Here is a 25,300-nt window from a genome sequence, read left to right as displayed (position 1 = left end):
AGGTCAAGGGCCATTTGGTGTCCAAACAGCAAGAGATAAGTGATCAAAGGCTCCAAGGCAAGTCCGAGCCAAACATTAAAAGCAAGAAAGATCAGAACTGACCACATCACAGACATCCATCACTGGGCAGCAGCCGATCTCAATGATATGAGAATACAGCTAGGAAAGGAAAAGTGGGGATCGAGCGGCCACTCAAATGGGTATGACATCACCAAGATGAAGCCAGATTGTCACCAACTGGAAAAACCCAAATCAGAGTGGGCTCTCCACCATCTGTAGATGCACCACCCAGCACCAACCGAGTCAGCATTTTCACCCTTCTATCAGGTTGCTTGCAGCCACATCAACAGATCATAATGGCAGAAATAAAGTGTTCTCTCACACTGGTCTGCTCCAGTTACACGGTCTGACCACCGCCAATGGGAAAGCTGAGAACTTTTCATCATGGAACACATTTGTGAAACTCGTTGGCGTTCACAAACTGTTCCCTGCACACCTGGCCTGCTCGGTCTCCTCTGACCAGAGCACGCTATATCATATTCAGAAAGTGCTTATAGGCTCACACTTGCATGGAAAAACACCAGCAGCTGACAGAAAAATGAAACCCCATCTTGGCTCTGGAGAAATGGTCCCATCGGGGAAACACATAAGACTATTTGATCAGATTTAATAAGCTTTAACAAAGTCCAGGTGAGGGGCTCTATCTGGAAAAAAACAGAAGACTCCAGCTCCAGGAAATAACTCAGGAAAGGGTAAAGGGCTCAAAGCCATGCATCACCATGGTAAGAGGCAGTCAGGACTCAGACTCTGAAAACAGAGCCTGTTCATGTAATCCCAACTGGAGATGCCAGGTTCGAGTTTTCTGCTTTGTCTCATTCGTGGTTACTAAATTTTATGTATTCACATAAAACCATGTGTGTACATATTAAATGAAAGTAGAAGTAAAACTGTCTAGGGAATTGATGGGGAAAAGGGAGAAAAGGAGGAGGAAGAGAGGAATATATTCAACACACAATATAAAACAACACTTTTATAAGACAAAAATCTCAAAATGTCTTGAGGTTGGAAGGACTTTGCTTTCCCTCCATGCCTTGACGCTTTATGCTTTGTCTTAGATGTAACCAACTTTAAAATCCCTCTCTCCTTCTCTGAGACATGTTCATGCGATGTTGCCCAAGCTGGGGCAAAACTCAGAATCTTCCTTCTCCATCTCCTTACTGCCAGGATTACAAATGTGTACCACCACATCCAGGCCAATACATCAGTGCTCATACTGCGTGTACAACACACACACACACACACACACACACACACACACACACACACACACACACACACACACAACAAGGACATCACAGAGCCAACCCTAAACACATCTAGTCTGTAATATTCTAAAGGTGGAACACAAGGGACACTGTTCCTGGAGTTTAAGAGAAGCAGTTCCTTGTCCCAGTAAGACCTGCTGTATTTTATGTGCAGAGGCACAAGGCCATGCCTGCCACTCAGGAGAGCTTGGTTTTCCACGTGTGAGTGCTCAGTGACATATAGGCATGCTGTTTATAGCGCCCTGGTGTGCCCTCGTTGGCTTTAGGTTTGAAACTCTAAGCCCCAGTATGTGTCTTTGCTAAGAATAGGGCCTCCAAGCCTACAAATGCTGTTGAGAGCCAGGAAGGGAATGGTTCTCACTGTGGGAAAACCCAAAGGATGGATCAAGGCTGCAGCCTGAGCAAACAGATCCACTGAAAATACTATTCAAACCACCTGTAAGTACTGCCATAGAGCTCTGTGGTCCCTGAGGACATTCGGTCCTACAAACCTAGCACCTGGGACACAGGGCTGACCCCACCAGAGCACACTGATGCTCAGAGGGGGCTGCATGAAATGAAGACGCCATAGAAGGTCCTTCAAGGGAGTTTTCAAAAGTCTGTGGCTAAAATCCAACTCAATTATAAAATGAGTCTTACTCTTCTTGGGGAAGACTAAGCCGAGGGCTGCAGCGTATGGACTCTGATGGTTGTTCTATTCAAACTCCACTGCCAAACGTGCATGAAGTAAAACCAGGACTCTTTAGTGGGTTTCCATGTAAGGGATCACCCCAGGGGCAGGGGGTGGGGCTCAGGGATGAGTTTACCTGCATATTGGAGGAATTGGGCTCTTCCACTCCCATCCCCTTGCATTATAAAAAGTAAAACAAAGACACACACACACACACACACACACACACACACACACACACACACGAAGAAAAGAAAAAAACAACAACGATCACTCAAAACCATAAACTTTGGGCCACTTTTTATCACAATATATTTGCCAATATCTAAGGGACAGATCGGCAGGGGTTAAAATTTCTGTTCACAATCCTTCAACAACATAGAGATGGCTGAACAGCACATTGGTAGACAGCAAATATCATCTTCAGCCTCCCAGGCAAGTGGTTTTAAATACATAAACAATTATGGTATGATTTCAGAAAAATCTTTGTTTAAATCTATGCAATCTCTTAGTGCCCAACCCTCCTCCCCATCTCCCAAACAGAAATAAGAAACCCAAGCAAAGATTGACACATCTTTTATGTACAAACAGATCAGTGGTACAGATGAAATCCTTTTCATAAATGCCTGGGGCAAATGTGACCTCTCTCAGTGTGAAGGACTGATCCTTCCTCCCTGCCCAGGTAACCATTCCTTGGCAGGACACTTGTGGGGTCTCCTGTGAGTACCAGAAGCCCCTCTGGGTCTAGGTAGAAACCTTGCCACCTCCCCACGGAGGAGACGTGATATGAATGTCATCTGCTGCCCAGGACCTGGGGGTATTAAACTGTTCCTTCCCAAGAACTTGACTCTATTTCCTGGCAGTAGCCCAGAGGAAGGGGAGAAAGGGACCAACAATAGTGTGAGGAGGTTAAAAACAAAAAATCTGGGTATTTTGATTTGGGGAGGGGGAGAAGGAAAAAAAAAAGAAAACTTGATAATCAACGGAACCCTGTCAAGCCACTGTATCAAATTCACCACAGGGAAAACCGTAGGAAGATCATTACTTAGCACCAATTTCTTTGACTCTAGAGTTTTTCCTTTTCCTTTCAGCCCTTGGCTGTGAGAAGCTGTGGGGCTCAGCTTAGCCTCGTCAATACTTCCAATCAGTAACTGAGTGTGAAAGGCACGCGGTCACATGCCAGAGAAAAAATAGCAGCTCACACCACTGAGGCAGCTCCCCTGGAGGGTCATGCTACCATGGGGGAACGTGAGGGACCCCAGAGTCTCTTCCTGGCTTCTCCAGGCTGTCAGCTTTACTCAAAGCGACGTAGGTGGTTGTAGAGTGACTGCACGTAGGTGAAGACACACATGGGGTCTGGCTTCCGGCCCATCACCATCATATCCTCCACTTCAATGAGGCGCTCACAGTTGGCCAGGTCCCTGAAACACAGAAGCCCCATCAGAGCATGGTCCCGGAGAACAACCAGTGCCACAATTGAGCTATTATTGTCACCGTCTCCAAACAGAATTCACTCAGAGCCTGAGGTGTTCAAGTGCACACCAGAAGGGAATTCACACACTCCAAGGGAACCCTGGGAGCAGCTAAGTCAATGGGTATTTCCCAGACTTCCATGGCCACAAACCACCTATGCAGCTCATACAGATGTAAGGAAATTGCACATGTCGGTATCATGTGGCAAGTCAGCAAGAACTGTGAAAGCAAATGTAAAATTGAGGCAAAATGCTAATTTCACCCATTTGCTTCCTCAGACAGTACCCTTGTTTTTTATTTGTTTGTTCTCTGTGTGTGTAGGCCTGGATGTCCTGGAACTTGTTTTGTTGACCAGAGCTGGCTTCAAATTCACAGAGATCTACCTGCCTCTGCCTCCCCAGTGCTGGGATTAAAGCTGGGTGCCACCACCACCCAGCTATTTTTGGTTCTTTGAGAAGGGAGCTTGCTGTGTAGCCAGCCTAACCCTAAACTCATGATCCTCCTGCCTCAACCTCCAAAATGATGGGATTATGATCTTGTACCTTCATACCCAACTATGAACTAGTCTTTTAAACTTAAAAAAAAAAAAAAGCCAGGGGTTGGAAAGACGGCTCAGTGGTTAAGAGCACTTACTGCTCTTCCAGAGGACCTGAGCTCAGTTCCCAGAGCCCACATCAAATGACTCATAGCATCTGTAACTCAGGATATCCGACCACCTCTGGCACCTAAACTCATGGGCACATAGCCACATACAGACATGTAGAGAGACACATCTACACATAATTAGATGGATAAATAGACAAACAGGCAGGCAGGCAAACAAAAACCACAATCCAGCAAGGCACTGTAGCCCATGACTTTAATCCCAGCACTTGGAAGGCAGCCACAGGTATATCTCTTAAGTTCGAGGCCAGCCTGTTCTACAAAGTGAGTTCTAGGCCATTCAGAGTTACCCAGTAAAACCTTGCCTTAAAAACAAAACAAAAATTAAACCATGGCTCACAGGGCTGGAGAAATAGTTCATTTGGTGAGTGTCTTGCAAACACAAGGACCCTATAACATCCCCAAAAACTACATTAAAAAAAATAAAAATAACAAAGCCAGGCACAGTGATGCATACTTGTATCCCAGCGCTGTGGAGGATGGGGACATTCAGAGACAAGCAATGCTCTGGTGACCAGTCAGCCCAGGCTGATTGATGAGCTCCAGGCACCTGAGGAATGACAACTGAGTTGTCCTTTGACCTACACACATGACCCACAGTAAGGAAGGTGAATTTAACCATGATTCAGCAAATACATACATGCTGTTGACCTCTGTAACCACAAGCTCTGCATTCATGGATTTAAACCTTATATAAAAATTAGTAAAGACCTGATGGCCCGCTTCAGTCCTCTTTGGGCACCTTGCATACATATGAGCATGCACACACAAAGGCACATACATAAACATAAATAAAAATAAAATAAATTATATATAATATATACATATAGATGTATATATAGGTATATGTGTATGTGTGTGTATATATCTTGTTTTTGTTTTTTAAGATAGAGTTTCTCTGTGTGGCCTTGATTTGCTTTGTAGACCAGGCTGGCCTTGAACTTACAGACATCTGCCTGCCTCTGCCACCCAGAGTGCTGGGATTATAGGCATGTACCACCATACCCAGCTCTTAAATAAATATATTAAAGAAAAAAAGTGTATCAGTACTAAAAATGTAAACTCATTAGACAGGCTCCTGGGGAGATGGCTCAGTGGATAACAGTGTTTGCTGTGAGGACCTGAGTTCCCTAACACCCATATAAAAAGCTAAGCATAGCCAGGCATGATGGTGCACCCCAATAAGCCTAACAGGCAGGTGGATCTCTGTGAAATTGAAGCCAAGGGCTACCCAAAGAAACTCTGTCAAAAAAAAAAAATGCTGAGCATGGATGCACATGCCTTTAACCCCAGCACTGCAGGAGCAAAGTCAGGCAGATCCAGGGGTTCACTGGCTAACCAGCATAGCTGAAATGGTGAGCTGCCAGTTCAGTGATACCCTGTCTCAAGTCACTAAGGCAGAAAGCGACAGAGGAAAGCCCCCATTATCTTCCTCTGGAGTCTGCATGCACACACATGGGTACGCATACCCATACACTGTGCATGTACCTTTGCAACACACACACACACACACACACACACACACACACACACACACACACACACACTGCAGAGCAGATAATGGGAAAAAGAAACCTTAGTACGAAATATAAACTGCTAGCTCAGATGCCAATACTGACAATCCTTTCACCCCACACTGCCCATTTCCTGGGCAGTCAGTCAGAATCCACCTCTGCTCACCCCTGACTCCCAGCAGGCTTGTAGAAAAGCTATGCTTCCATATTGTCTTTATACACCTTGCTCTCCACCTTGCTCCCCCAGAGCCCAGGCAGATGGGAGACCCCAGCAAGCAGCAAGCCAGGGATCCCCAATCCTATCCTAGAGCTTGCAGCCAGCTCAGCACAATTCATGCAGCACTTTCACAGGACAGCTCCCCAGACAAAGACTGTAACATTAGCACCACTGGGCTCTGCTCTGGAGAGCTGGCCAGAAACCAAATGTCAAGGCGAAATGGAGACATCTGTCCCGGATCCCATCCCCGCCTCCCACCTCCCCCTGGGGCTGTAGAGGGTGACCTGTAAGGGTACCCAGAGGCTACATGATGGTGACAAATGGGTTTGGCACCCTTTCTCCCCAAAACAGACCAAGGTAGGGCTTCGGTGTCAGGGATGTCCAGCTACAAAGGTGTTCTGTGGCCAAGAGTTGAAAATTCTTGAGTCCTTCAGAGGCTGGGGACCTGAGTTCACCTTCCAGTGCTATCACTTGTCCTCTGGTAACACATCCCCACATTTCAGGGAGAGCCCCAGCTTCCCGCACCCTCTCTTTCTCTCAAACCTGCTATTCAGAAACCCCCGGGGTGCATGCAAACCAGCCCCACATGAGTCCATAGGGTCATCACTGACAGTGGTAGCTTCTATGGTGCCTTTGATGGTCTCTCGTGTTAAATGAGGACAGCACTAGAAGCCCAGCGCCTCAGCTTTGGAAGAAAGCTGGTCTTCACACACTATCTGGTCCCAATAAAGGCTCTCTCTCCACTTATTCCCCATCCCCCAGGTCCAGGACTGTTCTGACCCCTGTGCAGGAAGGCTTTGTCCACCTGGAAAGTTGTCCCTCGTGTCATAGCTTGCCCTTGGCTTCCTTGTACATTTTACCTCTGACTCCCACAAGACTGTTCCCAGCTAACTTTTCCCCTACAAGAGGACCCTTTACATGGTAGACTAGAACCTTTGCACCTGTGTCTTCCCCTAAACTGAAGTCTGTTTCCTGAATTGTCCTCTCAAAGGGCAAGGAGGATATTCTCTCCCCTGCTTTCAAACACGTTCCAGCCAACACCCTCATGCCCTGCGCAGGAAGCAAGTCCTCCAGATAAGCAAGCTACAAAGATGGAAGTAAAGGCCTCACCCTGGTGTCACCCTCCACTGCCCTGACAACAAGTCATGGACAAAGTGCTGCCTTTCCCTGCAGGTAAACAAGAACTGGTCCCCACCCTACCCCCACTATCCTTTCTAAGTTGTGCAGAATGGGGTGGGGGGTGGGGGGTCAGGGGGTGGGAAGATGGGGGAGTGAGGGGGTGGGGGTGGGGGGTGGTTGGGGTGTGTGCAGTTTCTAAGAAAGAGAATCGCAGCATGCACATGCAGCCAGCATCTCTCAGCACTCTTTCCTAGATCACTTCCGCCTTTCACTCACTTCCTTCTCCAGTCACTTCCTACAAGTGCATCAGAACCCCTGCCTTTGATGCCATTGTCTGCTCCACAGCTGACCCTTAGGGACACTTTCCTTTCACCCATCTTGTCCCTGCAGATAGAACATGTTCCTTCAGAGGCACTGTGGTGCCAGCTACAAAGGCAACAAGATTCCTCCAACTGCCAAACAGGAAAACACTGCTACACTTGCTTGAGCATGTTGCAGCCAGCCATGAACCTCCCAGGAGTCAGATACGGGACAGTGACAGCTACCACTGACTTATCAAGAGGTATGTCTCAAAATATTAGAGGCCCCAATTGGCCTTTACTTTTTTTTTTTTAATGTGCTTTTGTTACAGTGATCCAGGTTTGTTTAAATAATCCAGACTACATGGAGAAGTTCACAACACTCAGATGACTTCAAATGTCACCCACAACCTGAGGCAGGGGCGACGCTGGCTTACTATTATGTACCTTAAAGAGTTTTTTGTTTGTTTGTTTGTTTTTTACTCTTTATTGCATCTTTAGCTACCCCAGGCCGTGGAGGAGAAGCTGGAGGTAATTTTTAAGACTGTTCTAAAAGCAGACCAGGGGTGGGACTGTGGCCTCCTGTCTGGGTTTAGACACAGACACATGGGTTCTACAAATAGTGCTCAGGCCCCTCTGCTGCCTGTAACTGGAGAGCAGGCGCATTCCGAGCAGGGCAAGTGGGAAGCCTTGTCCTGCACGTCCTGCGGCTTCCTGTGCTACGGGCAGGGGTGGGAAGGAAAGGTGCAGAAGGGTCAGGCACACGCCCTACTTTGTCCCTTCCATAAAAGGAGCTGCTCTGCCCTTGTTCCAGGCCCTAAACACCTGTCAGGCAAAGGACGCTTTTGCTGTCAGCAAGGCATCACTCACACAGATTAGGAGACAAGGAACTTCTGGGCCCAGAAGTTATAGGGAGGCGGGAGGGAGGGGGAGGGGGGGAATACACATTTACTCCCAAGGTTCCTAGTGCATTTTTTATACTGGCTCATGGAAAGTTCTGGAAGCATTCCTTTCCTGGATGAAGAGTTTAAGAACACTATCAGTGGGTCCTTTTTTTTTTCAAAGGCCATGCCTCAGTTGGACACCAGGCTTCTCTCAGTCCAGGCTGTCTGTTCCCAAAATGGTCTTTTTGTTGTTGTTTGTTTTGTTTTTCTGAGACAGGGTTTCTCTGTGTAGTAAGGCTAGTTGTCCTGGACTCTCTTTGTAGACCAGGATGGCCTCGAACTTAGAGCAATCCACCTGCCTCTGCCTCCCAAGTGCTGGGATTAAAGGCGTGCGCCACCACGCCCAGCTTCAAAACGGTCTTTTTGAGCCACCCTCGGCATTAGTGGCTCCCAGTGACTTTCAAAGCGCCGTGTATCCACTCAGATGTTGCTGGCATTGGCTCCAATAACCTCAGGCAAGTGTCCCATGCATGCAGCTTGTCTAGCCAGGGATTCCAAGAAGCCAGGGGTCTAAGCACTCCCTTCCCAGGAGGCCCTGTGGACCAAGCCCATCTCCACAGCCCTCTCTCCCCAGTTCCTGAGAGGTAGTCTCCCAGATGACTCATAAGAGGAGGTACCTTCTCAGGCTCTGAATAAGCTCCCCACACAGACCTACCTCTGATGGCCCTCCCTACTCTTTACAGTCAGCAAAAAAGCCAGACTTCATCTCTGAGGTCCCATCACACCCTGCTCCCCTCCCCAGCCATAGGGAGGTAGGGCCAGGGCCCTATCCTGCTGTTTGCTTGGGGAGAGAAGAGAGCCAAGCCTGGCCAAGCCCCCCCCCCCGCACCTCCCCCACACCAGGTTGAGAATAGAAGAAACATCTGTGTGGAGTCTGGAGACTCTGTGAACTCAAACCTCCTGCTGGGAAAGCACATCCAGGATTCACTCTGGCCCTCACTGCCTAGAGAAGCTATGTTCCTTAGACCATGGGGCACAGGGCCACCACCACATTGCCCAAGACTGTCCCTCTCCCTGCTACAACACAGCTGGATCCTTAGCTGTAGGTAACCAAAGTGGCATAAACTGGCACTGCTTAGCCCTCTAAGCTTCAAGGCAAAGAATGCTGTAAGCCAAACCTGGCCTCTCTGACCGGGGTGAGTTGGAGGGTACCTACGTGGGATCTCTGACCCTACACATTCTAGTCTGACGTTGACAGCCGCCATTCCTGAGTTTCAAGCAGCTGGGCCTCTTCCTGTGAACCACCCCTCCCAACATCATGCCGCGACACTTGGCTTGAGGCCACCATCGTCTGGATCCAGTTGCATAACACACTCGTCCAAGCTGTTTCTGCTATTAGGATGACAGCTAATCCCAAGCAGCCAAGAGAGGGAAGGCTTTGAAAAGTACGCAAGGCACTCCTCTGACCCCAAAGGGACCGAGAAGCCAAATCGACACAACAGGCATGGACCCCTGTCCCCAAGCCTCAGGTTGAGGAGCTCTAAGCCAGACACACACACCCCTTCTGCCTCCATAGGGAGCACTTATGCCCTAAAGGGAGACAGTGGCTATGGCTCCAGGCAGGCTTCCAATGGGTTCTGAGACCTTTGTCTCCATCCCTTCTTTCTCCATCCAGGCTCAAGTCCTGGTGTGGAGGACCAGAACTGAGTGCTGTGGCTGGAAACAGAATCCAACCAATCGCTTGAGAACAAATGGAGATGTGGGACCTGAGGGCTCAACCAGGACAAACATAGCCCCTCAGAGGCTGCACAAGAAGCACAAAGGCATAATGACAGCCACTCTGGAGCCAGCCTTCCTTCTCTCTAGTCTTCAGAAAGCATCAGGAAGCCCTGATGTATTTATTATGGTCTGTGTCCTGCTCTCTGCTTCAGGAACTCTGCTGTGCCACCCTGTGATGAGGACCTGACCCCGTGACTGGAGTTAACCAATAAGAGGCCCTGGGGCAAGAACAGGACGGGCAATGAGGTCAGAGCATTTACCTGGGCAGGCCCCTTCCAGCCAGTTCCCAGTGTGCTGGCTGTAACCTCACATCCATGGCTTAGCTCCCCTCAGACAGCTTCCCATAGACCCAGAGCTTATAGCACTCTCCTGCAGTGTATCTCCCAGGAAGGCAGGTGCCAGTGTTTGAATACGGCTTATGGCTTGTATTCACCCTAACTGTGCTAGGCACAATCCTTAATGTAACTGTGCTGAGAGACAGTGCAGTTACTGAGAGGGTGCTGTCCCACCAGGGCACCTGCCCCTTCTCACATCTCTGCCTATAACCTCAGAAAGAATCTTTACAAAAAACACCCTGTGACTCTTCTTCTCTGTTGTTAACTTGAGTGGATTTATCTGCATGAAAGCACGCCTCTGGGTGTGTCTGTGAGAATGTTTCCACAGAGGTTTAACTGAGATGGGAAGACCCATCCTGAATGTGGGTGGTTCAGTCTTAGGGGCTGAGGTCCCTGCACCAAATAAAAAGGAGAAAATGCATGGAGCATCACCATCCCCTACCTCCTCTCCCCTCCTCCCCTCTCTTTCTGCTTCCTGTCTGTGGATACAATGTGACCAGCTACCTGATACTCTGTTGCCTTGCCTCTCTCAAACTGTGAGCCAAAAAACAAAACACAAAAACCTTTAAAAACCTTCCTTCCTTGGAGCCTTTATCAGATATTTTGTCACAGCAGTAAAATATATATATAAAGGAACACACCCTCCCCAGCTGGAATACACACCTGTGACCCACAGGGTCCTGACAACTCATGATCTGAGAGTTACTCTTAGCCAAAAACCAGATCCCAAACGGGTTTTCCAAGCACATCCTGATCCCAGAACTGTGCTCCCCGCCCCCAGATCCTCTCCTTAGGAGTGGGACATACAAGTGTCATAGTTTGAATATGGCTTGCCCCCACCCAGACACATGTCGAGGCCTGATCCCTGCTGTCACGTGTTGAAAGGCAGTGGAGCTTTTAAGAGACATTTAGATCACCAGAAGCCACCCTTATGAAGGGATTAATGTGGTTGTAGCCAGAATGGGTAAGTTTTCTCAAGAAGAGGTGGTCATATAGCACCAAGGCCCCTTTGTCGCCCCAACCCACACCCTCCACGCACAGGTGACACTTGGTTCTTGGCTTTTCATCATCAACTGAAGCAGCATGCAACCCTCAGCAGAAGACAAGCAGCCCCCAGCACCATGATCTTGAATGTCCAGCCTACAGAACCAAGAGCCAAAACAAACCTCTTTATGAACCACCTAGCCTCTCATGTTCTGTTACAACAGAAAACAAGCCTAAGGCAAGAGGTAATTTCATAGTCTTATGCTATGACAGTATGTAGGAAAGCATAATCTACTTTTAAAATACACCAGGCAATCCAGGTTTTCTGATGAGGACCTTGACCCCAGCCTGAGAGGATGTACACAGCATCCCTGCCCCACTACCCCTCAGGCTGTGTGGGGCTGGTTTCCCAGACTATACAGCAAAGGCTGAGCACCCAGCAAGGAAGAGCAGAAACAGCTCCATCACTGAGCACATCCTTCACCAGCCTCAGTCTCCCCACTCATATAAGACAAAGATACACTGGATGGCCTCAAAGTCCCTAAGCTCACCAGAAAGCTATCCCCTGTGCCCTGACCTTACCCAGGGCAGAAGTTGTGCTCAGAGTCAGGGCTAGGACCTGCCACACTTACTCAGCCATGGTGAAGGCCAGCTCAAAGTTCTTCTGTCTTTGTGTGGGGCTCAGGGCATTGTAGTCAAAGGCATCAGGGAAGAAGGAGTGCACCAGAGCACAGAAGGCCATTCCATCACTCCAGCTGGAGGAGAAGTTCTGCAGGTCCACATGCTGCAAGCAGAGAAAACAGCGATCAGCAGGGCCTCCTGGGACCTAATTCAACCCACTGAGCAGCAAGCCATTGCCCCTTAATGTGTGTTACACCAGACTGCTCAGGTACAATTTCTAAGCATGTGTTGTGGGTAGCGTGGGTACCACTCAGAAGGCATGAGCTTCCTGGCCCTCATCCCTCCCCAGCCTGGCAGGATCTTGCCCTGCCAGCAAGTGAAGGGGAGACAAGATGCCCGGCTTGTCTCGAACCACTCACCTGGTAGCCCACAGTCTTGCTACGGCACCACTCTAGCAGGATCTGCTTGATGCTGCTGGCGCTGGCCACACCGAAACTCTGTGACCTCTTTAGTTTGGCCCTGGTCTCACCTTTGCCCCTGTGGAGAGAGGGCAAGCCTGCAGTGGGAGCCATTCCTACACCTCCTGGTCAGTACTCCACCGACACACTACAGCTATGGTCACAGCACAGTGTCACACATCAGCCACGCAGCCTTCTATCAACACCCAGCTTTCCAGGGCCCCTCACCATCATCCTGAGCATCCTTCTCACTCTTTTCACCCGCCTTCCTTCTCGGCTTCCATAATACCCAAGATGGGGCAGAGGGAGCTTCCTGGATGTGATTCTCTCAGGAGAGCTGAATCTCATCACTGAAGCACGAGCAAGCAACCTGCCCTCAGCAGGCAACGAGGAGCCGAGGAGCCAACAAAAGCACTGAATCAATCTGCAGAGGAGGCTGTAATCTAAGGACCTCCTTTCTGATAGGGAATGACTTGTGAGCCCCTGGGTCCCAATGCACCACTTCTTCATCCTCAAGCAAGACCGGCCCCACAGCTGGGCCTCCCCTGTCAGACCCCCAGGCCACAGCCAGAAAATGAAGGAGCAACTATTCAAATGCAAGGATGACCTAGGAACTCTGAGGGAGCAGAAGACTAGGGTATCTGTAAATGAAGGGGAGCATCTCTCTGTAGCCAGGCGCAAGCCCCACAGCCCTCTTCTCTCTACAAAAGGAAGTCCTCAACCAGCCTTGCAAGAAGTCCTCAACCAGCCATGCAAAAGGCCCTGACCTTGAACTCTGCCCGAGAGACCTGATCTTGGGGACATCCCATTGGGAAGTAGTCAGGGCTCCACCTTGTTACGCTATGCCTGACCATGGCCATGGGAACTACGGCTAGTTTGGGGGTGAAACATCCATACTTGCTTGCTGTATCCTGCTCCCACTTCTCAAACAGAGCCTTCCGAGCCTGGGCCCCCGAGGTACGAGGCAGCGTCTGCGACCTCACCAACTCCCTGCGACGCTCTCCCTGGCGAGAGGCTTGAGTCGTGGCTGGAGGCTGTGAGGATGGGGGTGACTGTGGTGGGGTCACCAATGGGGGGCTGAGGAAAGAATCATGAACTTAAGAACACAGAACCGGCCCTCACAGGCACTCCCCTGGGCCCCAGGTGGAACACCCACTCTGGGTGCGCATACAGACAGCCTAGACCTATGAAAGACCCCTGTATGCTGGAGGGGGGTGGGGTGGGCAAGTCCCACCTGCTCAGGTCCCAACTGGTTTTGCAGGTTTTCTAAACTGAGCTGCAGTTGGTAGCATACATGGCCAGTGGGCCCAGCTAGGGAGGGAGAGTGACCCCCTCTCAAGGCACAACAATCTTGAGAGGTGTCAATGCCTGGGGAGGGCAGGGGTATACGCAGAGCCAGACCCCCTCCTCTACCACATCTAGATAGGACCCTCATTGTTCTCCCCAGAACAATCTGCCAGGAAGTCACAATTCTCCTTTTATTATTAAAAAAAAATCCATCGTGCTACCCCACCCCCATTCTCACATCCAGTCAGCCAGCCAAAGTCAGCTCACCCCAAAGGAAGCCCCTGCTGTCTGCCCTAACCCTGGGCCTCTCTCTAGACCTCTGCTCTTCCTACAGCAGCAAGTACCTCAACTCTGAGGTTCCCCAGCCAGAATAGAAAATAGAAAGCCAAATGTCACCCTGCCCACCTTCCTCCCAGAGAGATTAAGACATGCCCCTCCCACCCCCACTCCCACCTCAACACACACCAGCAATCTGGATTTGTTTTGAAGGCCAGAGAAGCCAAGCTGCAACCAAGCCTCTCCATACCAACCTTGGTCACCTTCCTTCCCAGCTCCAGCCCTTCCTGCCAGCCCACTGCTCTGGTTCTGCAGTGTCTCCCCAGTCAGCCCAGAGAGCCCTGCAGCTCAGACCCCAGCGGAGCCTCACGCTCACCTGTCCTTGCGTTTGCTTGCTGTCACTGCTCCATACCCAGAGCCAGACAAAGACCGTGTGAAAGAGGAATTTTTCTCTGTAAGACCAAGGAAAGACAGAAACAACAGACTTGACCGGACTCGGCATCACTTTGTAGACCAGCAAAATCTAGGGCTCAGTAGGCACTAACTCAGGACAGCGGCATCAAACAAGTCCTTCAAACTGTCCCCTCCCTGCTCTTGACACAAAGCCTGGGGTCTCTGATGCTATGTGACCAAGTACTGCTCCAACTCCTCCTGGGGAAGCTAGGACAGCAGCAGCCAAAGTCATATACTGGGATAGGACACAAGCCCAGCACAGACCTGCTACTGCAGAGGGGACCGTATCAAATATACAAGGTAACCATGGTCTCAACCTGCCATAAAACCCCCACTTAATGGCATCTCTGGAGAGGAATGTGGTTAGGTCAGGTCCCCTGGAACAGGGAATATGGTGGGCTGGGGAATCACCTGGGTGTCCTGAGTCTCCTGCCAACCCCCTCCCAGGCCCTGTCTTCCCTCAGCCACTCTTAGGTGGAATCAGGCCCCAAACCACCCTCTCATCATACCAGTGGGACTAGGAGTCCAAGGGCTGATGGCATCACTAGAGCTTGGGCTGAAGCTCCCCAGAATGGCAGTAGATGTGGGTGACAAAGCTGAAGCTGAGGTCTCCCCAGAGAATTTCTCAGAGACTCGGGTGACAGCTGTGACAGGCTGGTGGGGCAGCCTCAAGGAGAGGCTCACAGGGCGTGGCGTAGGGGGCTCCGGGGCTGACGAGGTTTGGACCTCAGAGGATCCATTGGCTGGACCTGTAACACGTGACCAACCAGGGTATGTCAGCTAGGGCACCCGCTGCCTCAGATTCCCCCCACTACACTGCTCCCAGCAGCTTCAGGAAGCCTTCTTGACCAGCCTCCCTCGTCTCCATTACCACAGTTAGATTACTGCATCGGTCAGCTCAGTAAATACTAAATTGCCTGTCGGTCCACTCTCTCTCTACCCACTTCTTTGGACAGTTTCTTGGCCTCTGCTTTCTTTCTTCCTGAAACAGGGAAGACCACGTCCTTGAACTCCCATGTATCTGTGCATTTTAATTTATTGTTTTTTCAAGACAGGGTCTCACTATGTATCTCTGGCTGGCCAGGAACTCACATAGACCAGGTTGGCCTCCAAATTCACAGAGATCTGCCTGAAATTGCCTCCTGAGCACTGGGATTAAAGGCATGTGCCACTGGGCCTTGCTCTTTGTATTTTAAAAGTTAGACTACACATTGAATAAGGATGCTCCCCTCCAATCTCTCTGCCTGGTGGGGGTTAGTCTCAAGTACCTGCCCCCCAAAGCCAACAGATGGCAGGCACAAATGCCTGGCTGAGGCCCTGAACCTCAAACCTACCCAGCCACCTCCCTTCTGCCTTAGGCATCTACCTGCACCGAGCTGGTGTCCGTTCTCCATGATGCATGAGTTCGAAGCTCGTCTCACTTCAAGATCACCGGCTTCATCGGGGTCCACACTCTGCAAAGGCACCAACACCACTGAGCCCTGTCAGTGGGAGCCAGCTGCCCATCCCAAAGCCCCATCAGCTGCCCACCCTAAAGGCACTTTCCCAAATCCCTTCTGGCTCTGGTGGCGAAAACCTCACTCATTTGGAGAAGAAAGGATCCCCCAGGAGGTTCAGTGGGGAGCAATGGCCCAGAGAAGACAGATGAACCCACCTAGCTCCAGAGACCCCCACAGCTTGAGAGGCTCTCCCCAGAGACCAAGAAATCTGAAGATAAAGATCCAAGTTTGCAAGTACTGAAGTAGTGTGTTAGGTGTACTCATCCATACTTGTATACACACACACACACACACACACACACACACACACCACAGATGATGTGTGGGGAGGACAAGACCCCAATCTCTCACAGCTAGGACTGTTCACATGGAAGAAGTAGATATGGTGAGGTGCAAGGTCCTTTGGGACCAAACGCGGACATGGAACCAAGTCACCTTGAGGCTTTTCTGCCAGACACAGAAACACAAGGGCTCTCCCAGACATACACCGTGTGGAATCTGATTGGCTCTACACAGCCTCCAGCTTCCCAGGGCTACAGTAGGTCTAGGAAACAGGAACCAACACCAAGGGGGGTGTCAGGGGAAATCCTGGGATCTTGGCTGAGCTGCCAACCCACCAAGTGGCCTGGGTCACTGGTCTCAGATCAAGAGCTGGGGCAGGCTACACAAATAGAATTTAGTCATCTAACAAACACCAGGCCCGTTTTACCCTCAGGGCTCAGAGAAGGTACCTGCTGCCTATAGAAGCGACTGGGGGAGGGGGCAGCCAGCACGCGTAGCCAGAAAAATGGACCCTCCCCTTTCTCAGCAAAGGTATGACGGGCTTAGAGTGTCTATGACACTAAGGTTAGGACAATCGGCCTAGCAAAGGGTGACAGAAGCTGTTCCTAACCTGTAGTTCTGCTAAAGTCCAATACAGGACAGCTTAAATGGCTGGTGGGCTGTGCCTCTCCCAAGATCCTTCCAGGCTGGTTCTCTGATCTACAAAAGCTACCCAGGCAACGTTTGTCCCTGACTCCAGGAAAATTAGGTCCTCCTACAGCCAGGGCTGGAGGTGCCGCCCACTCGTCCAAGGCAGGAAATAGGCAAACAGGTACACAGATAGTACTGAGCCAGCTTGGGAAACTCAAGGCAGTCTGCCTCCTGGGGGCAAAGAGAGTTCTCCAAGCAATGCACCCAAAGCAAGTCTCCTGCGAGCTAGGTACCCAACGACAGAAGCTAGCGTCAGGAGAATGACTGGAGGCAACAAACGCAGAGAGGCATAAAGGCCCCAGTGTTGTGATCCCGCATGATCCTGCAGCTCAGGCTGCTTGTCTGGGTTGCTTGGAGCCCGCAGCATGACTTAGGAGCGTAGTTCAGAAGCCAACAAAGATTGCATTAAAGGAGACAGATAGCAAGTCAATCCCACAGTCCCTGAAGGGGAACTGGGGAGAGGACATGGGGGCTAAGGGCAAGAGTTCTGTGCTCTGGAGAAAAAGGAAACTGGCTGGCAGAGTAAGCAGAGGTGGAGGGAGGGAGGATGCCAAAGCTCTTCCCAAACCTCTTCCAAGCCTGGGTGGGTTTGGGGCCTGAGTGACAAGAAGGTCTGTTGAGGAATACTGGGGAAGGGTGGGCAAGGATTTCGTTTTGGGGCAAGATGGTGTAAGAGGCACCTGGGACATGAGGGAGCATATCTGAGACCAAGTGTAAAACAAAGGAAGGATGGATGATAAGGAAACAGTTATGGTCTCCACCAGCTCCTGCAGATAAGCACCTGCTCCCAGAGAGCTGAGAAGCCTGCCTGCCTGCCTGCCTGCCTGCCTGCCTGCCTGCCTGCCAGGAGAACAGAGCAGGCAGCCAGGGAAGTGGGAAGACACCCAGCAGGAGGTTGAGAGAGCCAGGGAAGGAAGCAAGTCTAAAGGGAGCCTGAGGTCAAGGGAAAGAAAGTCAAGACGAGAAAATGTGTCCATTGTGTTTAGCCAAGGAGAGGTCACTGGTGATGGCGGTAGAAACTAGATCAGAGGTAGGAGGGCAGGGCAAGAGACAAGCTGGGGAGAAGCCAGGAGAAGGATCCATGAGCCTCTGCTACAGAGGCTTCTCCAACTGGCAAGCTCCAATCACCTGAGGAGCCAGGAAAGGGGACCCCAGTTTTCCCAGGATGGAGAGGCAGGGCCACACAGACAAGCTTACAGACTGGTGAAGTAAAAAGGCCATCTGCAGGGTACAGTCCTGGGAAGGCAACAGAGGACTGAACCCAGAGTCCCAGGTTTTGGATAGGAGACACCCCAACCCCGCCCCGCACGCAATTTCTGATCTAAGAAGGGAAAGGCAAGCCTACCCTCAGGACCACAGGAGATCTGTCCAGAACTTGCGAGGGGCACCTCTAGAAGCCTAGTGCTGAGTCAGCAGCAGAAAGAACCAGCCTTTCCAGATGGAAGCCCAGCCTCCACCGTCACTGAGGCCAAACAGCTGCTCTGGGGTCTCTGTGTCGCCCCCACCCTGACCCGCCCCGCTCTTGTCCAACAGGTTCCACAGGTCTAGACAGGGGCCTCAACGGACAAACTGCTAGTGAAATCATTTTCCCAGGAATGTAAGTATCTACAACCCCCCCCCCCAGACACATTATAGGTCCCTACCCCACATGGTACCCCAGGGGACAGGACAGAAGTAGCTCCTACATCTCAGTGTTGGACAGATTCCTGCTAAGGGGTTTCTACAAAGAGGAGGTCAGGTATAGAGCTGAGCCAGGACTCCCAGGTTCCCCTGCCTCTGACTCCTCTAGGCCCAAACTGCAACCACTTCTGGCCTGAGAAAGCGGGGCAGGGAGGGGGGCAGTGTTTGTGATCTCTAAGCCATCACCACAGAGAGGGAATCAAACCTGGTGTAGGAGGAGGAGGCTCTCAAACGTACACGATGGCTGAAGACAGTGATCAAATTAACATTTGAGGCCAGGGGTCTCTTCCTGTCACCCAGGTCTCTGTCCACAAAGCACCCTGGCCTTGTAGAGCATAACTCATGACAAGTGTTCTATCCCAGGGGGTGAGCCCCACTAGATGCATCTCAGCCAGATGGCAAGATGGAAAAGGATATAAAGCCTGAGATGAGCACACACAGTAGGACCTTCATACATGGTAGAACCTGGAAGGGAAAGGGTTGAGGCCAGCTGGGCTGAAGCCAAGCTCTTGACCTCAGCCCTTGCCCACCTAAGGCTGCTGCTCTGTTGCCCAGTTATCCACTGCCGGTCTCTGTTTGGGGCAGCCTAGTCCAAACACAGCTGGGAGAGCCCTCTGTGTGCTTGTTCCAGAGCACAGTAGAGCCCCAAGGCTGGGGACCGGTCCTATTAAGCTGGCCTCCTACTCCCACAGTCTCCTGTCTCAGCTCAGTTTTAGGGATGGGGAGGTGCCCTGTGATGGAGCCCAGGCCTGGGAATTCAGCGAAGGTGGCAGGGGGATGAGATAAATGTGGTGTCGGGGACTGAGAGATGAGACCCTCTTATTGTTAAGTTTTGGCTTTTTTTTCCCCGAGGGAAGGGACCCACAGAGACACAGGAGCTCACATGTGGGCTCATCAAAACCCACACAGGGCAGAACCCCTGTCTAGGATGGTTAACACTGCTGCCCCAGCCCGTCTGCACTCACACCACAGCTTTTGAGGACGCCATCCAAACTTCTCCCCAAAGCATTAAGCCCCCTTATCACACTGGCTCTGGGAAAGGCGGGCAGATAAAGTGAGTCTGCTTTCTCTCACCATGGGGCCTCTGACACCCAGCTCTTGGCAGTTATTACTGAGGGACTTTATTGTTGGGCCATGGGGAACCAGCTTAGCTGAGGACGACAACTCCAGGAAGCAATGTATTGCCAGCCTCAGGGCCCTAGGCCTGACCTCGAACAAGCCTCAGCCATCCACCCCAGGACCCCAGCCTCCTGGCTCCCTTCTCTCAGACAATAGTTTTGCTAACCAGATCCGCTGGGCACACACTGCCTAGCCTGCTCACTGCACTGGACCCAAAAGGGCTGAGCCTATCCCCCTTTATTTTACTTTTAATTGTATGTATGGGGGTGGTGCTGAGGGTGTCTGCAGAGGACAACGGCATTGATTTCTGCCCTCCCCTCATCCCTACCCCTGAGCTAGAGCTACAGGCAATTGTGAGCTGTGGGTGCTGGGAATGGAAACCGGGTCCTCTGCATCAGCAGCACGCACGCTGAGTATCTGAGCAATCTCTCCACCTCTACATTCACCAGCAGCACCACCATCACTCCAGCCTCCTCGTGCCTTGGTTTAAACACAGGGACACTGAAAGTCCACGTCTCAAAGTATCTCCTGTGTGCTCTAAACAAAGTACCTGCCTCCCAAGCCTCCCCAGTTATCTCAGCAGGCTGCCCTGTCCTCTTCCTCCTCCAAGACTTCCTTGACCATCTCGCTGCCTCCTGGTTACATGCCTTTAAGGTCTGTGTGTTCAAAAGTGGATGACTTGACCATCCCCTTTAGCACAGTTACGTGCTGAGAGCAACCCACCTCTAATCCCCATTGCTTCCTATAAAGGGGTGGTAAAAACCTGCCTCTGCAAAGTCTGGCTGCAAACCAGGAGGGGCAGCCACCGTTGGCTTGTAGCCACAGGATAAGGCCCTCACTCCAAAACCCCTGCTACAGATACAGAATATGAGAAACCATGCAGCCCTCCTTCAAGCACCCATCCGGGACTCCATCCAGCAATCATCCTTGCTCATGACCAGGAAGTACTTACTACCACAAACCAGCTCAGAACCTGCGTGGGTGCTCCTGAGAAAAGCACATCCGGGGGTCAGGCAAGGTGAAGTAGCCTTAGGCGCAAAGAGCTGGTGACCAAGGTCTGTGTGGCCTCTGTTCCAGTTGGAAAAGGGCCAACCTCCACCCATAATGCTCAGCTGTGCTTGCTACTCGCTGCCCCAGGGCCTTTCTCAGGTCCTCAGACTACTCTGCAGCTCCTGAGCCTTTGTCCTCAGTCCCAAGAGGCTGGAGGATCTTTGTAGACCCCAGCCTCCTCCGTTCGCCTCCCCCAGCCTGGGTCTCTGCTTCTGTTTTATGTCCAAAGAGCACCCTGTCTGCTGACTCCCACTCTGGAACTCCTGTCCCAGGCAGCTCACCTGATTCATCCTTTCTGCTTGGACCATCACAGTTAAATTGCCCACAGGAGCCAATTCTTTAGAATTGAGACATTCCCTCTGAGAGGGAAGGGGATGGCTCATAAGACTCAGGAAACTCGCTGAACATAGAGGCTTGGAAGGTCAGAAGGTTACAAGACTCACTAGCTCCTTCCCTGAGGTTATGTGGACAGTCAGCAACTGATGGAGAGAGAAGAGCTGGTGGAGCTGCCTACAAGTAGTGCAGGGAGCTCCTCAGATGCAGCTTGCATGAGTCACCACCCCTGCTACTGTGCGCTTTTGATGTTACAGCTGCCTTTGAGTCACCCATGTTCCTGTAAATAACCCCAATAAACTAATTGGTTCATCAAGCCAGTTTTGGATGCTCTCTTTGGAGTAAATAGATATTTGCTCATGTCTCCCGGGTGGGGCGGGGGGGGGGGATCACAAACTCCTCTCCATTCACCCTCTAACTCAACATCCATCCCTGAAGGAGGGCACTAGATCCAAGGAGGACCCTGTTCCTTACCCCACCCAGTTCCCTCACTCTTCCTCCTGGTGAATAATGGCAATTTTCCATCTTAAAAAGTCACCACCTGAGAAACACAGACACACACATGAGCATGCACATGCATGAGAGTCAGATCGTTTCTCTTAAAACTTGAACAGCTGCCTCCACAAGCTAAAACTGGGTGTTAAAACTTCAAAAGCAAATGACAGCACACTGTACTAGGCACATGTGAGCTCACAGGAGCAGCTTTTATACCAGGGGCATGTGGATCATCATATTCATAGACAGATTAAAGTGTTTCCATATTTCTAGGTACTCCCTGTGGCACACTGGGACACCCACCCACACCCACCTCATGAAGCCCATCTCCTCTGCCTAAACGTCAAGGGCCTTCACAACTCATGCCTCCCTTGGACACCAGAAGACTCCGCTCTAGCTTGTGAACACTGTTGGCACTCTGAGGCAACACGCACAGTTGCCCCATTTGTAGCAGGAGCAGCAAGACCTTAGCCTCCCTTCCATCACCAAGTCCTCTTCAAATAACCACTGCAAAAGGCCCAGAGTCTGGAGTAGGGCATCTCTACTCACTCTACTGCCACTGCTCAGTCTGGGGCCAGGCTGAAACCTCCAGGGGCAGGAACGTGCCTGATCTCCACAGCAGATTGGAGGGCCTGTGAAAATGCGCTGAGGCAGGGGCGGGTGCAATGTACTCAGACCCAAGCCCCGAGCACATTCCAGGTCAGGATGGAAAATCCCACCTAAGGGCCACTGCACACACCATGGAAACATTCTAACCAGGCTCTGCCACTCCAGGAGGCCGTGCCCAATGTAGTAAGACTAGTGCACACCGGCCTCTGCCCAGTCACTGACCCCAGAAATCTAGACACTGCTAAAGGCCAGTTCCCACCCCTCCGCTTCTGGGTTCTCAGTAAAGAACTGCCCCCTGCAATTTGTTACTGAGCAGGCTGGACCAGACTGCATCCACATGCACGCACACACACACACACACACACACACACACACACACACACACACACACGCAACTCAACCTGGGTTAATCTACAATCCGAGCGGTCAGGCCTCGGCGAAGCAAAGCAGAGTCAGTGTAGGGGGTAGATAGAGGGTGCTGACCCGCAGGTGAAGGCCCAGGCAAGAGTGAACTATCAAAGACTGAACTTTGGCGTTCAAACTCTTAAAAGTCTTAGGACAGATCTCAAAGCAAAAACACAACCCGGCTCCAAAGAAGGGAAAGGTGCAAGACAGGTGCAGGGGGGTGACTAAAACAAAGTTTCTCCTGTCCTTTCCAGCTCTGGAGAGCTAGTGTAACCAGGGTTACCAAGTCCCAGCGGCAGGTGGAGGTATAGCTCTCACACTAGAGGACGCCCGCCAGCGCACGCACTCGGACCCGAGGGGCGGCACCAACCTACCCTACCCTACCCTACACCCAAGCACGATCCCGTCCGCTCACATCCCGCGCGCCGCGCCCCTAGGGGGGCTCACCGGACTTCGACCGGACAGCGAGAAGGTGGCGTGGCTGGAGAAGCGTGCAGTGCCCAGGCGGGGGGCGCGGTCTGTAACTGCCGCCGCAGGAGGGGGACTGGGCGTGCCGGGTGCAGGGGACACACCAGTCGCCAAGCCCAGCGCCTCCACCTGGCGCGTCAAGCGTTCGAGCTGCGCTTGCAGCCGCTGGTTGTCCCGCTGCAGCTCCGCCACGGTGCGAGCCAAAGGGCCGGCCAGGCGCAGCGCCTCGGCCACGCGCTGTTCCACGCCGCGCTGCAGCCCCTGCATGTCCTCGTGCAGTGCACGCACCGCACCCTCCAGCGCCGCCTCGTAGCGGCCCAGCGCCTCGCGCACCGTGTGTGCCTCCTCGGCGTCGGGGGTCGGCTCCATGGCCGTACGGCACGCACCGATGGGACAGCTGGCAGAACAAGGGAGTCGAGGAGCGATCCGCGGCTCTGTGCGGCGACTGGGGGGGCAGCGCCTGGCTGCGCCGGAGGGGCGGCCAGAGGGGCGGGGACAGGGCGGAGCCGACCATGAGAGCCTCGGGACTGGGCGCCTTGTGGGGAGGCGGGGCTGGGAAGGCGGGACAGCCTCCTCCCGGACACCCCGCCCCTTGGGACTCGCCTGGCTAGTGTGGGAGGCCGCGCCCCCGAGGCACTGGTGGAGGGAGAGCTTGCCCTCTCTCCTTTGCAAGGGATGCGGATCCATTGGGGAGAGTACGGAGTCTCATACCCCTTTGACCCGAGAGGAGTGGTGTGCGGCAGGGGGAAAGACCGGGGACACACTAGAAGACGTCCAGTGGACGTTACACTAGGAACCACATTTCCTATAAAGTTCTCACCTGCAAGGACACGGATTCTGTTTTGGTTGTGACCTCTCGCCCTGTTCAGGGAACTACAGCTGCTACACCCTCCCCTCCCCCCCAGTACGACCACTCTTGACTCACCCTTGTACACATCTCCAGTCGCCACCGGTACCATGTGATTCTCAAATATTCATTTGTGAGACTTTTTTTTTAATATTTATTTTATTTTATGATATTGCCTGCTTGTCTGTATTTACACAGCATGTGTGCCTGGTGCCCACAGAAATCACAAAAAGGTGTCAGGATTCTCTGAAACCGGAGTTCCTGATAGTTGTGAGCCACATGTGTGTGCTGGGAGCCGAGCTCAGGGGGTCCTCTACAAAAACAAGTGTTCTAAACGTCTGGGCGGTCACTTCAGCCCACCCACCCGTCAGAATTTTGCCTGGAATTTCTTGCACCAGTTCTGAGAGCTCAGGGAGAGGGAGGCAGATGGTGAAGTGCCTTCCCATCCTACCAGAGAGAGAGAGAGAGAGAGAGAGAGAGAGAGAGAGAGAGAGAGAGAGAGAGAGAGAGAGAGAGAGAGAGAGAGAGAGTGTGCTCTCCCATTACTGGCCAGTGAGAACTTCAGGTTGACAAAAGCCGCTGTTAGGAGATCTAGGAGAGACTGAGTGTGAACAGGGAGGTTAGGACCAAATTTCCAAAATCTTGCTATGAGCAGCTTTGGGATCAAAAGACCAATCCGTGCCAGTCCCCCACCAGCCACCCCTCAAGCTCAGGCAAGAACATCTACCCACCTGCCAACCTTCAACCTCTTTTTTCTCCAGCACTTTTTTTTTTCTTGTTTGTTTTGGTTTTGGTTTTTCGAGACAGAGTTTCTCTGTGTAGCCTTGGCTGTCCTGGACTCACTTTGTAGTCCAGGCTGGCCTCAAACTCACAGAGATCCGCCTGCCTCTGCCTCCCAAGTGCTGGGATTAAAGGTGTGCCAGGCTCCAGCACTTTTCTTCCCCTGACTCCATAGAGTTCCCTTCTAATCCTACAAACCTCAAACCCCACCAAAGGAAGGAAGGATAGAAGCAGTTGTTACTTAGGATAAGAGTATGATAGCATAGTAAACACTTAAAATAAAGATGAGAACATCTCATTCTTTGTGCGAAAAGGCTTTTCTAATTATCTGGTGGAAGGAGACCCAAAGACTAGACAGGCTTTGTGAGATGATCCACAGGGAGAGGCTTCCAGGGATGTCTGGGAGCTTCCAGACCCTCCTGGACTGGCCTTCCTTCCCTGTTAGGAGCTGGGTCAGCCTAACAGATGCTAAGGCTTGATCCCCTCCCCCGAGTAGGGACAGGAAGGAACACTGGGTTACCTAATCCAAGGAGCTTTCCAGCAATTATTTCATGGGGAAAGTCAAGTGCCAAAAGGCGTGCATGTTGCATGTCTGTGTGTGTGTTCCAAGCAGCCGTCTGGACAGGGTGAGCCAAACCGCTCCTCGCATTCTTTCTCCGGGTGGAATCTTTGATCGAGACCTGGAG

General features: G+C 51.7%; 1 protein-coding gene across 2 annotated transcripts; it reads right to left on the bottom strand.

Annotated features, from left to right (window-relative positions):
• Window positions 1–2,278: 2,278 nt before the first annotated feature.
• SMTNL2 (smoothelin like 2) lies at window positions 2,279–23,455 on the bottom strand. Of its 2 annotated transcripts, none has more exons than XM_084762826.1 (8): window positions 22,967–23,455; window positions 15,724–15,811; window positions 14,867–15,106; window positions 14,281–14,356; window positions 13,239–13,418; window positions 12,303–12,420; window positions 11,895–12,046; window positions 2,279–3,416 (listed from the first exon to the last, which is right to left on the bottom strand). In XM_084762826.1, the coding sequence occupies exons 1-8, from the start codon at window positions 23,354–23,356 to the stop codon at window positions 3,290–3,292; spliced, it is 1,371 nt and encodes a 456-aa protein (XP_084618952.1). In that variant the 5' UTR covers window positions 23,357–23,455; the 3' UTR covers window positions 2,279–3,289. The 2 variants fall into 2 exon arrangements, with proteins under 2 accessions (XP_084618952.1, XP_084618953.1); XM_084762827.1 differs by lacking the exon at window positions 22,967–23,455 and adding an exon at window positions 22,055–22,270.
• Window positions 23,456–25,300: the final 1,845 nt, after the last annotated feature.

Source organism: Acomys minous, assembly GCF_964271855.1.
Source record: "Acomys minous genome assembly, chromosome: 16".
In the NCBI taxonomy this organism is placed as follows: domain Eukaryota; kingdom Metazoa; phylum Chordata; class Mammalia; order Rodentia; family Muridae; genus Acomys; species Acomys minous.
Note: the sequence above shows the minus strand (reverse complement) of the source record. Positions and strands in the feature narration are given on the sequence as shown.

Bases quoted from the DNA above. Each gene is read 5' to 3' on its own strand.
- SMTNL2 (XM_084762826.1), bottom strand. From the start codon at position 23,356: ATGGAGCCGACCCCCGACGCCGAGGAGGCACACACGGTGCGCGAGGCG. The intron at 14,357-14,866 runs GTATGATGAGAG...TTGGTCTTACAG, and splicing joins TTGGACTCCTAGTCCCACTG to AGAAAAATTCCTCTTTCACA. The intron at 3,417-11,894 runs GTAAGTGTGGCA...TCTGTGTTTCAG, and splicing joins CTGGCCTTCACCATGGCTGA to GGACCTGGCCAACTGTGAGC.